At 43.8% G+C, this 17,315-nt stretch overlaps 1 protein-coding gene across 5 annotated transcripts in view; it reads right to left on the reverse strand.

Annotated features, from left to right (window-relative positions):
• The window catches only part of ANK1 (ankyrin 1), an 81,610-nt gene that overhangs the window by 31,188 nt on the left and 33,107 nt on the right, over positions 1 to 17,315 (reverse strand). For 4 of the 5 annotated variants that reach the window (XM_053463028.1, XM_053463029.1, XM_053463027.1 and 1 more), the window contains 17 exons: positions 16,449 to 16,550; positions 10,459 to 10,557; positions 9,946 to 10,044; positions 9,710 to 9,808; positions 7,616 to 7,801; positions 7,192 to 7,290; positions 6,548 to 6,646; positions 6,311 to 6,409; positions 5,240 to 5,437; positions 4,312 to 4,410; positions 3,489 to 3,587; positions 3,163 to 3,261; positions 2,429 to 2,626; positions 1,994 to 2,092; positions 997 to 1,095; positions 516 to 713; positions 12 to 110 (listed from right to left, as the gene is read on the reverse strand). In XM_053463028.1, the coding sequence (XP_053319003.1) occupies positions 12 to 110; positions 516 to 713; positions 997 to 1,095; positions 1,994 to 2,092; positions 2,429 to 2,626; positions 3,163 to 3,261; positions 3,489 to 3,587; positions 4,312 to 4,410; positions 5,240 to 5,437; positions 6,311 to 6,409; positions 6,548 to 6,646; positions 7,192 to 7,290; positions 7,616 to 7,801; positions 9,710 to 9,808; positions 9,946 to 10,044; positions 10,459 to 10,557; positions 16,449 to 16,550 (2,070 nt within the window). The remainder of the gene's footprint in view (positions 1 to 11; positions 111 to 515; positions 714 to 996; positions 1,096 to 1,993; positions 2,093 to 2,428; positions 2,627 to 3,162; positions 3,262 to 3,488; positions 3,588 to 4,311; positions 4,411 to 5,239; positions 5,438 to 6,310; positions 6,410 to 6,547; positions 6,647 to 7,191; positions 7,291 to 7,615; positions 7,802 to 9,709; positions 9,809 to 9,945; positions 10,045 to 10,458; positions 10,558 to 16,448; positions 16,551 to 17,315) is intronic. The other variant, XM_053463030.1, reaches the window with a different exon arrangement.

Here is a 17,315-nt window from a genome sequence, read left to right on the forward strand (position 1 = left end):
TGGTTTGTTACCCGAGTCTCTGCGCTCACGGATGCATCGTGGGATACCAGTATCTCTGCCACGTTCAGGTGGCCCTCCTGACATGCCAGGTGTAGGGGGGTTAGCGAGCTCTGAGGACGGTAAAAAGAAAGGTGTGTGAGTTCACAAACTGATCTAGCTCATTCCATACGCAGACCTATATACACATGTGCTGAATTTACCACTTTTGTAACTAAACGCACTAGAAACACCATTCCCAATACTCCAGAAATCATCACTACCCATTCCCCAGCGCCACGGAATATGATGGCGCTATATAAAACAATAAATAATACTAATAATTAAAAGAAAAAATCGACAGATCTGCTATTTGCCTAACATGCTAGAGAGCAATTGATGTTGGTGGAACAGCACCTTTAAGCGCTACATTGGGACACGCATTATGCAGCGCATGCTAGGGCGCAGTATAAACAGGGTATGACGCGTACGTGTCAGGAACATGATATGAAACGTGTTACAGCGTGTGATGTGAGCACCTTGTTTCCCAGGTGTACATTTGCTTGCTTGCTGAGAAGTAGTGTCACCATGTCCGTGTGACCTTCCTGAGAAGCGAGGTGCAGAGGGCTGACTCCTTGCAGGGACTGTGCGTTACAGGTCGCCCCGAACTGGAGCAGGGCGCGGGCCGTGTCCACGGAGCGCTGCTTCACGGCCATGTGTAGAGGGGTGTACCCGTTCTGGAACAGCAAAATAGCGTTATGTGCGCACCGGTCTTATACGAGCGCAGAGGGAAGTTGGTTAAAGGTCTTTTGATCTGGGTTTCAGCTTCTGTTGAGCACGTTGGTAACCCGGTAATACAATGAGACGCGGACACGTAACGGAATATATAATGATAACAAGCCTTCCGTATTAATCTCTCCTTTCTCCGGTGTCACTCACATGGTCTAGTCATGGGTTGCATGTAAGGTGCATGGGATTACGTTATGTTTGATCCATCACTTCAGTCTGGTGTTCACTTACCCTAGCGCTGCAATGAGGGTATGCACCCTTGTTCAGCAAAAGTCGCACAATGTTGAGGTGATTGTGATAAACAGCAACATGTAGGGGTGTTAGACCAGTCTTTGAATAAAAGAGAAAGAGAATCTGGTGTATTATATAATAATATGCACAAGGAAATATAGAGATTTATAGAATCATCAGCACATGCTAATTTGTATTCTGGTTACACAACGTTCTAAAGTGAAACAGGCAAAGACTAACATTAAACACACAAGTGCAAGAAGTGCACAACGTTCAGAGACTCACAAATGCAATCTGGAAACATGTTGGATACTTAAAGAGAGGGACCAGATGCAGAGACTGCAAATGTACACGGGCGCATCTATTTACTACAACTGTGAAACCACTAGGAACGTAAAACCAGTTCACATCACATCAACTGTTCGCAAAAAGCCAAGGTGAGTGAAGGGCTGTAAAGCTGGACATTATGAGTCTCCTGTTGAGCTGGGGCGAGTTTTCATCTAGTTCAATTCAACCGAGCTGTCGAGTCCTATGGAACTGAATAGTTTGGGGTCAATTAGCCCTCCCTGAGGATGCCAAGTTTATTTTGTTGAGTCTTAGTCCCTTTTCAGCTCAAATGCCATCTGAACTGATGAGTCAACTTTACTGACCCAACTGTCAGCTGGGGACAACCCTATCTATCTATCTATCTATCTATCTATCTATCTATCTATCTATCTATCTATAATCCATCCATCCATCTATCCATCCATCTATTTATCCATCCATCTATCCATCCATCCATCCATCCATCCATCTATCTATCTATCTATCTATCTATCTATCTATCTATCTATCTATCTATCTATCTATCTATCTATCTATCTATCCATCCATCTATCCATCTATCCATCCATCCATCCATACATCTATTTATCCATCTATCCATCTATCCATCTATCCATCTATCCATCCATCCATCCATAAGGCACTGTCATGGTAATTATGAAGAAGTCACCTTGCCAGCACTGTTGGAGTGAGCACCTCTCTCCAGCAACAGCTCTGCAATCTGGATCCTCCCGTATTTTGCTGCCACATGGAGGGGAGTAAAGCCTTTCTAAGGTGAGAAAAAAAGGACAGTGAGCATTCGCAAAGGAAAAAAAAAAAGAGAACAGCTGTTACAAAAAGCAAATGAAAAAGATTACAGAGAGGAGGGTGGAGAAGCACCATGAAGAATTGAGTGCTAATGACATTGAGAGGGAAAGGTCCTTCCGAGAACCGAAAATGAATGAAGAATTACAATTTGCAAGGAAAGTAGAGAGATAATGAAAACATACATTGCAAGGAGAGGGATTCTGGCAGTGTCCTATGCAAGGGCACTGAGGTCGTTCTTTATAGAACGTGAGAGCGAATGATTCTGTGGAAGGTCGAAGGATTCGGGCTGCAGCCATACCTTGGTCATCGATGTGTGCGAAGCCTGGTTGTCCAACAGCAGTTCTGCGGTCTGGGTATGACCTCCTCTCGCAGCGAGGTGTAGGGGAGTGTGACCTGCAGTTGTCGGGGGATCCGGGTGAGCTCCGTTTGCGAGAAGCAAACGCACCATATCGAAGTGCCCGGAGCGGGCAGCAGAGTGCAGGGGAGTTTGGTCATCCTGGGTGGCAAAAGTACAACAGAGGAAATCATAAAAATGTTACATAAGGCATCCAAAAGTGCATGTTTACCGGTACTACCACAATGTTCAGAACCGGGGGAATTAGATAACTGAGCGCTACAATCATGTGTAATGCGCTGTTCACTACTATTTTGTAGGATGCAACAGGAACTTGGAAAACAAATCCGACACCACAAACAAAGCGTTAATCCTTAAATGGGAGTAAAGAAACCAACCATCAGGATTCAGGACGCGTTTTAAGAACAAACTGGCTGCAAAGCCGCTGAATGAGTCAATGCAAAGAATGTCCTTGAAAAGGCTCTGCAAGAAGGGCTGCGCTCTTCCTGCGCAATGCATAGTTCATTCACTTTCAAGACATCTCACTGATTTATGTATGCTTTATTCGGGGGAGTCCAAGCTATTCTTGAAGCAGAGCTCACTGAAATGAAACTGCAACTCTCCTGCAAACACCCTTACTAAACCCATCTATAGTGAATAAACCATACGCATTTTCACCTGAAGTCACCCTGTCTTACCTTAGCTCTGGCATTCACCTTTGCCTTGTTTTGCAGCAGAAACTCCGCCACATCCGTGTGAGCTGCACGAGCTGCCATATGCAAAGGGGTCTCTACCTTCTGTAACGTCACAACAAATACCATTCTCAGTGCTAGTTACACTCAGCAATGCCCCTGCTGTGCGACTTTCTTGATGGCAATATCATGGCTGTGTTGTGAAGTTGTCACCGTTCAGTGACCCACCAAGCATTGTTACATGATGAGGGGGATGTAGCGCTGCGGAACGCTGCTGTGTGATATATTTGTATCAGAGTAAATGTGTTGTTTTTGTGTAGCTTTGCGCTCACCACGCTGAAGACGTTAGGCGACGCTCCCTTATGCAGGAGTGTTTTCACGATGGGTAGATGTCCCATGAAGGAGGCCACATGGAGAGGAGTCAGACCAGACTGCAGAAGAAAGCAGGAGACACATATGAAAAAAAGTGAATGAGAGATGTAAAAGCATAATGAAGAAATCAATAAAGAGTGCAATTAGAGTATTAGAACAATGGAAACTATGGGGTCCAACTGCAAACTGATTACAATGATTGTATCACTTTGTACCAGAACTCCTCTTTATACACATCCCCTATGTCCAGGGATATAGTTATGGGGTCACCTCCCAGACCTATCTTGGGGAGCAGGGCCAGACTGACAATTACAAGGCGGCTCTGGGACTTTAAGGCCAACAGTCGCCCAATGACTAAGGATGGCCGAGGACTGGCTGTGCACAGCGGCGCGATATTATGATCTTACAGGTCCCTATGAAAGAAAACAGATGCATTCTGGAAATCTATATGACATATGTACCCTGCTTATCATTGGTGTATGCTAAAAACCCTTTGATCTATGTACGTGGCAGCAGTTTGGTTTGGTAATGCAAAGTTTAGGTCAAGCTGCATCATTGGCTATTTGTACATCAGGAACGCTTTAGCAAGACTTCTGAGGTAACACCATGCAACCTTGGATCGTATGATTCTAGAGATGGACAATAAACCTTACTTTAAACTGTGTTTTGACACTAAGTGGCAGGGAGAGACAGAGGGGAAAGTAAACCTTATGATAAGAAGAGTAAGGAGAGAGAAATATGCGATTAAAGGCCCCCCAACAGGCTTGAATGTAGCTTCCTGACCTCTGTGACAGCGTCAATGGATGCTCCAGACTTCAAGAGAAGCTCCATGACTCTAATATGACTCTTCTTACAGGCAATGTGCAGGGGGGTGAAGCCATTCTACACAGAGAAAGAGAAAGACCAAGTCAGGAGATGGAAACATAGGAACATTAAATAACAAAGCAAAGTGACTGGAGAAACTCGGGTGGATTTATTATGTGCCTAAAAAACTAGGGTATATCTACGCCATACAGCAGGAGGACAATGGCAAGGTTAGTTGGAGAAAATTAGCAGGTCAATATGGACAACGACCCAATGACCTCTGACCTGCAACACAAGGGTTGCCAAAGACCACATATCTATGCTGAAAACATCCTGCCACATGATTTATCAATGTTATGGGGAAGACTGGGGCAGAACATTCAAGTCAGAATTCCATCAGTTCTCTGGACTGCGACATAGATTCTGTAGCCCGGAGACCATTGTATATATAAAGTCTTCTTTTTGTTCAAGGCTTCCTCCCCGCCATCCTGCCTTAAGACTTCTTTATCATTTTGCAGGCTTACAGCTAGTTTAATAACCATGTCTAATGTAAAGCCCTCCTAGAACACAAAGAATGAGACACTATACAGGAGACAACGTTATCTTTCCTATATGTCCCAAGCACAAGCTACAAGTGTTTAACGACGTTCTTTGATGACACCACATCCCAGAGTGTTTATGCATATGACACCAAATCTGAAATGCCCCTCTCTGAGTAAGACCTTTGTTCTACAATCACCTGGGACAATGCGACCATGGCCAAAATCAAACTCCATGGGGAGAATTTCTAATCATGAAGAAATAAATTATTTGATTTTTTTTTGTGGAGATAAAGATATCTTGAGTCCGATAGCACAGCCGTACTGTTCACATGATGTGTACACCCTGCATTCTCCACATTTCTTACCAGAGCCCTAGCATTGGGTTTGGCTCCTTTATCCAGCAATATCTTGGCCACACGATGGTGACCACAGTGAGCGGCCACATGCAGCGGAGTCAGGTGGTCCAGCGTGATGTCATCAATATGAGCCTGGTACTGCAGTAGAAGTCGCACACAGTCCAGGTGATCACCCTGAGAGGCCATGTGTATCGGAGACAGACCGTTCTGAACAAAGAGAGAGAGGTGTCAGCTCTTGGGCACAGGATTTGAAATATTTAAAAACTGCCCGCGGCTAAAAATGCTGCTTCTACACACCATTAAATATATATATATATACATAAAAAAAAAAAATATATATATATATATATATATATATATATATAATTAAAAAAACTCAACTAGTCTGACCTCTGAGTAACCTATCTCTACCAGACTTCTGAAATGTAGAGTCCATTGTCATTGAGGCAGCAGAAAGAGGAAAAATATGCTCGCTAGGGGAAGACATGTTTGGCACAATTTAATTCATGAAAATATGTCAATATGGCAAATGGTCCTCAAAGGTCTTTATAAGAGATATGAACGCATCAACTTACATAGTACAGTAAAGGCCAACACTTAGTTCTGTACAAATACTCTATGTAAGGGTAAAACTAGAAAAAGAGGAGCTCCGCCTGCCTTTAAAGGAACGGAAACCTTTAAAAATGTACTCTTCCCAGAGTCTCTTAGATTGAAGAGCCCGATCCGCTGACCACTGGGAGCATACCTGGGAACTTTTTAAATGACCTGAGGCTCTTTACGTATTAACCCTTTCACAACGCATCTCAAAAATTGTATCGTAGAGACTTACTAACGGGTAAAACCAAAAGGATCAGGAGATAAGGAATACGATTGATACAATTTCAAGATTAAACTGAGTCACCTGGCCAGGGATTTCAGCTTGTGATGTGCCAGTGAGAAAAGTAAAAGATGAGAGGCTCAGATATAAATAGTGTAAGGCAGAATACGAAGGAGTCAGGTCCAGACTGTGTGACTCTGAGAATGTGCCCATTTACCCCGAGGCAGGGGCAAATACTCTGCGGGTAACTTCTGCACAAGTACCTTGGTTTTGGCCTGAATGGGTGCCCCATGATCCAGCAGAATCTCTGATATTCGCACATGTCCGTTGCGCACAGCACAGTGCAGAGGGGTCAGCTCATCCTGCGCGGAACAAAGGACAATTTCCCATACTGTAACACATTGCACACAGCCGGCACCGCAAACTCAACAAAAAGACTGGGACCGTCATAGCAGAGCTGTCTCAGCATACAGCACAGCGTCCATTACACACACCATTACCTTGGTGCGTGCGTCTATCTGCGCCCCACGATCCAGCAACAGCCGAACCATGATAATATTGCCACGGCGGGAGGCGATGTGGAGTGCACTGATGCCATTCTACGGAGAGAAAGGAAAGGGGTATGGGTGTGAGAGAAGGCAAATATATCACTTCATTTTAATACCCCCATATAAAAATTGCACACTTGGAGATACAGAGAACAAGAGAAATTGCCATCTTCACCGTTTTTATCATAACTACATTCATTAAAATTACCTAGCGTATATCGTATATATTTTACGTCAGGAAATCTAAAACCTATGTAAACAATAATTCATTTTCTGCCCTTACAAAAGCTGCTTCCACCAAAAAGATGGATAACAACAGGGGAGAGAAAACAGAGAGGAAAAATAATGAAGCTCCCGGGAACAGGACGTTCAGAAGGCATAAACATACAGTAAGTTGGGTTTCAAAACGTATGTATTTTATTCTATTTTTGGGAAAATGACAGATCCATTGTAAGACTCCATAGGCCATCGCTTGCACAATTGCCACAAACAGTAGGCTTCAACGAGCAAGTGCCACCATATGAAGTCTTCCAGGGTCTTGGTCAGTCATTTAGAGTAACAAATGGGCGTTCCGACTACACATAGAAAGACATTACCTGGGGGGTAAAGTTAACATTCGCTCCTCGATTCAACAGTAGCTGTGCGACGTTTAGATTTTCATAGTGAGCGGCAATGTGTAGCGGCGTGAATCCCGTCTGTAACAAAAACATATATTACAGAACAGAAGGGCAACGACAGAATAGACGTAAAGAGTTGGGTCACACAAGGTTGACAGCACGGTTCCATTTAAGAACCACATGGCAAGTCACGAAGAAGAAGGGTTTCCTTTCCCTCCAACCTGGCTAAAGTTTCACATGTGAAGAGCTTCTATCTGAATATACTGCCAATGGAACACCTGTAAGTGACCGCGGAACCCAACCCAGGTAGTGATGGCCCCAAAAACCAGGTGACCAAGTACTGTTGGGTTTACATTATCAGCCGTGTAGAAGTTATCGAGGATAATCTGTCACTCCATCTGACCTTTGACAATACATCCGCGTTCGGATCGTTCTGCAGCAGCACGGCAGCGGTGCGCGTGTCATCATTGCGAGCGGCGATGTGCAGAGCCGGGAGCCGGACCTTTCCTTTCATTCCGTAGCTGATGAGATAAGCCACTACATTTTCATGGCCTTGTTGGAGAGCTACGGCTAATGGGGTGAAACCATCCTGTAAACAGGTTTAGAGAATATAAGGTCAGAAAACAATCGGCGACGGTAAAAACAAAAAAAAAACAAAAAGGGAGGTGGCATCATTCCAGCCGACGTAGGACTGCATTCCATATCATCCCCAAAACTGAAAAAGGCCTGATATGGATGATGTCATCATAGTTAAATTTATAACCAAAGTTGTGGCGGGTAAAGGTGATGGAAAACCCTTCCACTGAAATTTAAGGGGGTAGTAGACGTATTATTAAACACTCATCTACAGACATCAGACAAGCCAGAAGGCTCGTTTTTCCCTTAGAAATCTCATGGTGCTGCCTCAACCACAAGGGATTCTGGGTAGGCGCATGCAAATAAGGTCAACAATCATCACCTTTTGCCTCTATATCCACTTTATACATGGATCCCTTGAAAGTAATTTAAAAAAGTGACCAGGAAGAAATGTTCCGGGAAGTCATGAGTAGAAGTTGCCAGGTTGAACGTTATCGGAAACAGAAGCCAGGTGTGCGGGCAGGCATGGGTTAAAGGGCACAAACTTGGGGGATTTATGAGAACTGGGTAAGAACAGACAGGGAGAACACGATCATAGAGCATACGAGACAAATCACACTTGTGGTAAAACAGGAATCTGAAGAAATATGTCCAGGTGTAGGCAAGAACAAAACCAAATGGTCTTGATTTGCATCCCAGGCTCCCTTAGGGCCAGATATTATAAGGACTCATACACACCCCATACTTCCACACCTATTGGCCCTCTAGTTGAAGGGCTCAAAGAATTCCTTGGGGGCAAAAATTCCGGGGTGAGGAATGAGATTGGAATGCACCCTTATCCAGAAGCTCTGGGCCATGAGAAGAACGGGAAAGTCAAAGACGAGTGAAGGAAATAGAGACAGTAACATAAAAAGAATCCTCTTAGAGTAATCATCATAAAAGGGAAATTTTCATTAAAAAAAATTCCTTAACATTGTTTGATTAAACATGCATGAACACCGATGCAAATGTGTCTCTATTTTCCTGTGTGTGTCGAGGCAAACCATTTAGATTTCCATTAGCTGCTCTAATGCAAATGAGATTTGCCGGATCAGCACGGCATTCAGGCTTTGAAGCTCCAGAGACAGGGGAGGAGGGATAGGGCTTTTGCGGATTGCCGCTGCTAAATATTTTATATATATGTATTAAAAAGGAACTCCGCGATCCCTGTAGGAAAGGGGTTTGGTGCGTGGAGCCAACAAAATGCTAGAGAATGCAGCCTCCATAATGAATCGTATTTAGAAAAAGGGGCAATACCTACACTTTATATAAATTAAAAGGGGCACAGACTACACGTGGGCTTACCGGAGAGACGCATGGCTCAAAACGTCGCAATTTTGTTATTTTATTATGCGTTTAATTACTATAAATGAACTGTTCAAGCTAAGTGGAAATTGGGTTATACCTCCCAAGTTTCCCTGTTTAGGAGGAACGTTTTTTTTCTTTGAGCCTTAAGTCCCTCCGTCCATTTTTTCCTCCCCTGATGTCTCTTTTTTCTAGGAGCTCAGAATGTTTGCTGGGTATGACGGAATCACGGTGTTCTACGACTCTCAAAGTCACAATAATGTTTTAGTTACATAAATAACTACCAATATTTCATACATTCACATCTCCGTAAAGCCCAGAATCCAAGCCGAAACTGCTAACCAGAACTTCGAAGAGAAGAGGGCGTATTTGGCTATTTGAGATGCTGGGATACATACAGCATCGTATGTCCAACCAAACCAACTTAAAGCTTCATCTGGTTGAAGATAATGTTTTTCCCCGAAAACAGGAAGTGAGCAGATGAATGCAGAGTGATCCAACAGGAAGTAGAAAATCATCATACGACATTGAGAACATGAAGTCACTGAAAGGGGACGCAGTACACATGGCCACTGACCTCGGTTGCCAGGTTCTGATTGGCTCCGTTCTCCAAAAGGAACTTGACCACAGGAAGATGGTTCTCTTGCGCAGCCATATAGAGGGGCGTAAAGCCTTTCTGTTGTCAGGACAAAACAAAGTCAAAGGTCACCGGATTATTGTACGAGAAATAAACAATTTATAGAACGACACTTTTAATTGGAACATTACACACCGGACGATTAGTGAGCAAAGTAAACATTCTGAGATTGTTACCTGTGACTGACTGTTGACGTTAGCCCCATAATTAACCAACTCTCGCACCACATCCAGCTGACCAGCCAAAGCTGCGATGTGCAAGGCCGTGTTCCCCTTCTGTATAGTCGTAAACAAAGAATAGCGGGAGAGAAATTAGCAGACAGTTATATAGAAGAAAGAAGATGGGCGAGTAAGTCGAATACAGATTGGGACCATATTTAAAAACTGGGCTTGGAAATGAGGTATAAAAAATGAAAGACTCTAGAGGGGGGTTTAAAAAAGGTGAGACAGAGATGTGCGAGGTGCGAGGTACAGATAATATAAACGTTGAGGCTCATACAACAAAAAATATTAGGCTTAACAGGGATCGCGGAGCACAAAGATAAAAAAACAAAGAATAAGTGAACAAAATATGGTATGGAAGATTATGAGAAGATTACGACAAAAATATAGAAAACACTGAAAAGAAAAAATCACGGTAGTGGGTTGTCCATGCCGATGAGAGAGCATCCCATTCTCTTTCCTTCTTACCTTGGTGGTAGTCTCCAGGACAATGTCTTTTGATAGAAGCTCGCTCACCATTTTAAGGTGGCCCTCCTTACTGGACAGGTGCAGAGCGTTCAGCCCATTCTGTGAGAAAGAAATGGTTAATTTTACGCCAGACAAACAAGTGAAAGCTGAAGGTGCAGACAGGATCCAGAATTGCAGAATAATGTTTCGGACGACTTTCTGAATAAAGGTTCTGTTTGTCAAAAGTGAAGCGATTGCTAGCAGTGACGATCCTTCATCAGAAGTTATAGAACATCAAGCCTGGAAATGTTACAAACTCAGCATCCTAAAATTCTAAATGTATAACAGGACCGAGCGATGTGCAACCTTTCACCCCAAACTAGCTGAGGATAATGGTAGACAGGGATGAATTTACATCCTCTAATCACCTAGGAACAAAGACTCCCCTATGCTTTATATCAAAAAAGATAACTTTGGGTAGATACATTTTTCACATAGGCCACAGAATGGACATACGACAAGTATGGTTAAGAATAGGTGGAACATTATTGTGGTGAATTGTTAAACACATGGCATTGCAGCATGGAACTGAAAAGGACAACGTTTACTTGCTTAATTCCTCCAACCATGGCAGTTTTATATCCTTTTATTATTTTAAGATTCATATATTCCTCTTCTTTTCATTAACATAGTAAATAATGCTGGGCTCCATACCCAAATTCACCAAATTACTTCAGGGTTTGTGGTTTCTGGTCAACCTTCTGTTTGGCCGAGATTCACTTAACATTAACAGGGACACTGCGTTGATTCTAGAACTTATGTTATCAATGAGAGTATCCAGAGCATGTGCAATATCTTCATGAAACCCAATATCCCCAGTCCTTTACAGAGAAGCAAGACCCAGAGACCAGGGAAGCAGGTCTTCTCCCAGAGACACCGGGTCAAACCATGAGAGTTCCCAGGTATGGATATAAGACATCTCTGTGATTCTAAACAAGTATTGCTCGCATGTGGACCTCCAGGGTCTTTAAAAAAATATTCTGGGCAGCACTATTCTAAACAATGGACCAACTTGCTCTCCTAGTGAAGCCTGTTTTGGAATGGCTCACTCATACTTAAGACCTTTATACACAAGAGTGGAGCAGGTAAACCTAATTGTTAGAGGGGTAAAAATAATGAACAACAACAACATTTTAGAACCACCAGCTGGCTCTCTCTCTCTAAATCATACGCACACATTAGACTCAGCGTCCCATCATGGGTAATGAGAGTATGTTGTCTACCATACACACCGTCTCATACCCCATATCACACGATCTGTCACTTCGCTAAATCTCCTTGCGCCTTACCTCCCTTCCTTTTACGTCAATAACCTTGATCTGTACCTCCTCTCTTGGTTCCTGTCTCTCTTTCTGTTCTTTCCCTCGTCACGTTCTCTCCCCCAGTTTCTCTCCCTTTTCTATCTGTCTGACTCTTCCCTTTCTAATCCTGTGCCATCATTGAACTTGGCCTGAAATCAGAGAATTGGGTGACTGTAACGTAGCAGCGGCTGAGCTTGTTAATGACGTCAGTCTGTTGTATTGATTGCCTTTGTATAATGTGATTGTTGACTTTCACTGCTAATGAGACTAAAAAGATCACAGCGTACAACTGTGTGCAACCCTATAAAACACTCTTGGATATATGATATATTTCATATATGTATGCATAATTAATTATATCATAGACATCTATTACAATGGGTACAAACATGTATTAGTTACTTGAATAGGAAAATCCCACTCCCCACTGGTTGTCTTTACTAAAACCAGGAGTTTAACCGAGTGTAGGCTGGAAGCATACTTAAGTACACTTCCTGCCTCTGTAGCGCTCCCATTAAAGTCAATGGGAGCTCAACAATACATTTAAATATCTTAAAAATTATAAAAATGAGTTGAAAGATGTTTTTTAGCATTGGATTTAAGTTTCTATCTAAGATATGTGACAGTCCCCCTTAAAATTTTCTGAAGTTTTGGCAAAAAGGAGTTCAATGAGAATGAGAAATATTATTGCAGCGTTACGGCAGATGGCGGCGCACGTAAACACAGACAGACAGCTGGACACAAATGCACACAAAGTATTTTTTTCCCGTCCTAGGAAGCGCTGCGTGTGTCACATTACAAGATTTGCCATTCATTTCCGAAGTGACTTTATTGTTTCCTGTTTTTTGCCAACCATTTCCCCCTCCCCCAGTGTCCTAGGAAGGGTAGCATGTTCTGGCACGGCCTGGGAATTCGAGGGCTGGCAGACAGCTGCAATGAGTTCAGCTTCAAGGGTGAACGTTAAATCAATGGAGCCCTGGCTTCTAAAATGCTTCGCTTCCTTCTCGTGTGAGCGATCCCTCTAATGAAAATAGAGGGAATGTTAGTGGGGGGGGGAGGGGGTAGTTGCAGATTACTTACCCCATGTTTACATACACTTGTTACCTGTGGGTAATGAGTCATATCACAAAGGTTGGGGGATTCAGTTCAATTCCGTTTCTATATTTATTGCAAAACGTGATTTACATTTTTTAACGTTTAAATTTTATTATGCCACAGCTTGAGCAAGCTGGTGATTAATGTGTCTGTTTAGTCATGTTTCACAGGATATGTATTCCTCTCCTTAATAATTTTCATATATATATATATATATATATATATATATATATATACGGTATATATATATAAACAAATAAATTAGGGAAAAATAATAATAATAATAATAATAAAAAGCAGGGGGAAGTATTTTTCCCTTGCACATCTCACTTCCTGTTGTCTCTTATGCCAGCAGCAGATCCTTATGGATACATGGGGCGCACGTAAAGTGTTGGCTCGGCTACACTAGGGGCAATAAATTTACGCAGGAAGTGCCGTTGGAATTTTGAACGGGGTACCCGATGGCCAGTCCTGCGCATTAGCGTTATTGGCCTGCTCTTCCAATTCAGTGTAAAATGTCCATAGAAAGCTGATGTCTGAATAAATATGGAGCCTCAGCTGGGAATTTCAACATGTGAGGAAATGGATATGCCGACGATTACTGATACAGAATACACGTGAATAGTCGCGCAGGAACTGAACTGTAATTGCTGACAAAACACATTAAGGGGAAAGGTCAGGTCTGACATAAAACCATTCTAGAATACGGCCCTGCAAACCGCTTAATGTTATTTTTGTTCTATGTTCTGGTTTTATGTTGCTCCCATTTTTGTTTTTCAGCTTTAGTGAGAATATATCACGCAGTTTCTCCTCCGTCTACCGTGATTCCATATTGAAGGCTGCAATGGAATCCTTCTGTTGGCCCATGTAGGAGGCGGAGGGCCAAATAAAATTGACAATGGATGAAAGCGGGTAGTTGATAGTTATATATAAACAATAAGACATAATACTTATGATGTAAGAAGTATGTTACAAGATACATTATAGTGACATAAATTTAAGGGGACACTTTACCTACGAGAGCTGTATGACCTTTAAATTACTAAACAAAGGGAATTATCAGAATCCTCCCATGTATTTGTTCTCTTTCGCAGCTTCTTGGATTGCAAGAGATGCCTTGGGCCAACCATTTATCCTGCTTACCAGCGCGGACACACAGTATAAACATGTGGTGCACTGCAACCCTGGAGCTGCAACTTCTTACAAAGACAAGCATCCTGACTGGTAAAGAATATGATATAGTAAAGTAAGTACTTGCATTCTTCATTGGTGGGGCTGTATTTAAGATGAACCTCACCCTTCCAACGTCATCTGAGGGGGGCCCTTAGACCTATGTGGGCCCTAAACAGCTGCTTTATCTGCTTAAATGGTAGCAGCTTCCCTCTAATGTTATCGAATCTGCATGAATACTTGGAACTTGGTTCTTGGAAAACTAGATGTCTACTGAGGTTATCATCATGAAGGTGAAAGGTCTCAAGGCCCAATGAGGTTAGCGATAACTAACTAAACTATAGCTAAGAAGATACGGCAGACATTCAACTGGGAGACATTTGTTGAGGACCAATGAGAAAAGGGAAACCAACAGTTAAAGCATGGTTAATACAAACGGTCAGAAGACACAGTAGGATCAAGGGGTCGGATGACCGGTCAGGAGATACATAGAGGTTTATGGGCCTTCATGAGTGGTCAGAAGGCACGGTGAGGTCAGGGTAGAATACACGACCTGTGGGACAGGTCTGACCACATATCTCCCCCTCAGGATCACAGGACATATGAGGCTGGACCTTTCCCACAGGCCCGATATCCTCCAGAGGACCCAAAGGTGCCGGCTGAACCTGATAAATGGCCAGTGTTAGAGCCCTGCATGCTGGCAGGTGGCTTTGTAAACGAATGGATTAAGGCAGAGAACAGGTCATGAATGTGGGGGCCAAAGCATCAGAGCAAAATCCGTGTCTCAAAAAAACATGAGAAATATTGCCAAACATGTTGGTACTCTATTTGCAGGTCTCTGTTTTTTTAAATGGCTAAAGACTCTAATCAACAAAGCCTCAAAAAAACTCATAATGCTGTTTTTACATTTAATTAGCATATAGACGGATCATAGATGATTTTAAAACCAGTAGTTTTTTTAACACTCTAGGTACATATTTAATTCATATGAAAAATGAACAACCAAAGAGAAAAAAGAGAGAGGTCCATTCCGGGAATCAGTGTTCTCATAATAAAAAGAAAAAGAAAATGTGCAAATTTGTTACTGGAAACAGTTATAAAAAAAATATTTAAACAACATACTGTAGTCTGCTATTTCTGCTCTATCGATTAGTTAGATGACATTTTAAAATTATTAAATAATGTCAAGTAATATACAGTGTGTGGTCAGTGTCACAGTGCGGGGTATATGCCGGGTGGGTCAGTGTCAGTGCCGGGTATATGCCGGGTGGGTCAGTGTCACAGTGCGGGGTATATGCCGGGTGGGTCGGTGTCACAGTGCGGGGTATATGCCGGGTGGGTCGGTGTCACAGTGTGGGGTATATGCCGGGTGGGTCGGTGTCACAGTGCGGGGTATATGCAGGGTGGGTCGGTGTCACAGTGCGGGGTGTATGCCGGGTGGGTCGGTGTCACAGTGCGGGGTATATGCCGGGGGGGGCAGTGTCACAGTGCGGGGTATATGCCGGGTGGGTCAGTGTCACAGTGCGGGGTATATGCTGGATGAGTCAGTGTCACAGTGCGGGGTATATGCCGGGTGGGTCAGTGTCAGTGCCGGGTATATGCCGGGTGGGTCAGTGTCACAGTGCGGGGTATATGCCGGGTGGGTCAGTGTCAGTGCCGGGTATATGCCGGGTGGGTCAGTGTCACAGTGCGGGGTATATGCCGGGTGAGTCAGTGTCACAGTGCAGAGTATATGCCGGGTGAGTCAGTGTCACAGTGCGGGGTATATGCCGATTGGGTCAGTGTCACAGTGCAGAGTATATGCAGGGTGGGTCGGTGTCACAGTGCGGGGTATATGCCGGGTGGGTCGGTGTCACAGTGCGGGGTATATGCCGGTTGGGTCAGTGTCACAGTGCAGAGTATATGCAGGGTGGGTCAGTGTCACAGTGCGGGGTATATGCCGGGTGGGTCAGTGTCACAGTGCGGGGTATATGCGGGTTGGGTCAGTGTCACAGTGCAGAGTATATGCCGGGTGGGTCGGTGTCACAGTGTGGGGTATATGCCGGGTGGGTCAGTGTCACAGTGCGGGGTATATGCCGGGTGGGTCAGTGTCACAGTGCGGGGTATATGCCGGGTGGGTCGGTGTCACAGTGTGGGGTATATGCCGGGTGGGTCGGTGTCACAGTGCGGGGTATATGCCGGGTGGGTCGGTGTCACAGTGCGGGGTATATGCCGGGTGGGTCGGTGTCACAGTGCGGGGTATATGCCGGGTGGGTCAGTGTCACAGTGCGGGGTATATGCCGGGTGGGTCGGTGTCACAGTGTGGGGTATATGCCGGGTGGGTCACTGGGACATTGCTGGTTCTGGTATAGGGGAGATGTATGGATGGATGGGAGCCGCTCTCACCTGGTTGCACGTGTTTATATCCACTCCGTTCCTCAGGTGCTCTAGCGCTTTGTCCAGGTTCCCAGCCCGGGCGGCTCGCAGGAAGCTGGTCGCTGCATCAGCCTACAAAAGAATTCCGCAGGTATTAGCGTCAGAGGGTATTCTACACGGCTGTGATCATATCAAAGACTTCCAACTGATATTCTTGCTACCAGTATAGTATGGTTGATATCCCTGCTTGAATGCAGGTGACACAAATAAGTGTATCTTCAAATGGTCATGGTTCTTTGTCCACGAGGTAGTATAATTCAATCACACATGGAGACGCATCCTTGTGATGTCATCGTGTGTCATTGATTATCCTGTAATTTCATTTCTTCCCTTTATATTTTAGTGAGAAGACCACCGTGGTAGCTTTAAAGTCCAGCAAACTGTTACTGATCACCAGTGGGTGAGTATATCCAAATACCTTTTATCACTAATATATATCACTATTCTTAAGGGTGGAATTATTAACAATTTTGGGCTATTACCTGAACCTTTTTTCTACTATCTTTTTTTTTTACTTGCAATCTACAAGCAAATTTGAGAATACTGTATATTGGGCCACTTTTATATGCTTGACCCACTTACGGATAGTTGCCAGCCCTCTCCTGCTTCCTCGACTGAGTTGGCTGCAGGTGTGAATGAGGACATTGGAATATGACATCATACCTGTGACCTCAGCCTCACCAAGGAAGCAGAATAACAGAGCCAATGCCTCCATATGTATACCAAAATGCCTGCTTTTTAGGACTTTGCAAACAATTTGTCTGCTTTTATACCATAAGCATGTCATCAACATTCTGTTTAATACAGGCGTCCTCAGAGATTGCGATATTTGGCCCA

This window comes from Spea bombifrons, chromosome 4 (genome assembly GCF_027358695.1).
Source record: "Spea bombifrons isolate aSpeBom1 chromosome 4, aSpeBom1.2.pri, whole genome shotgun sequence".
Taxonomy (NCBI): Eukaryota; Metazoa; Chordata; class Amphibia; order Anura; family Pelobatidae; genus Spea; species Spea bombifrons.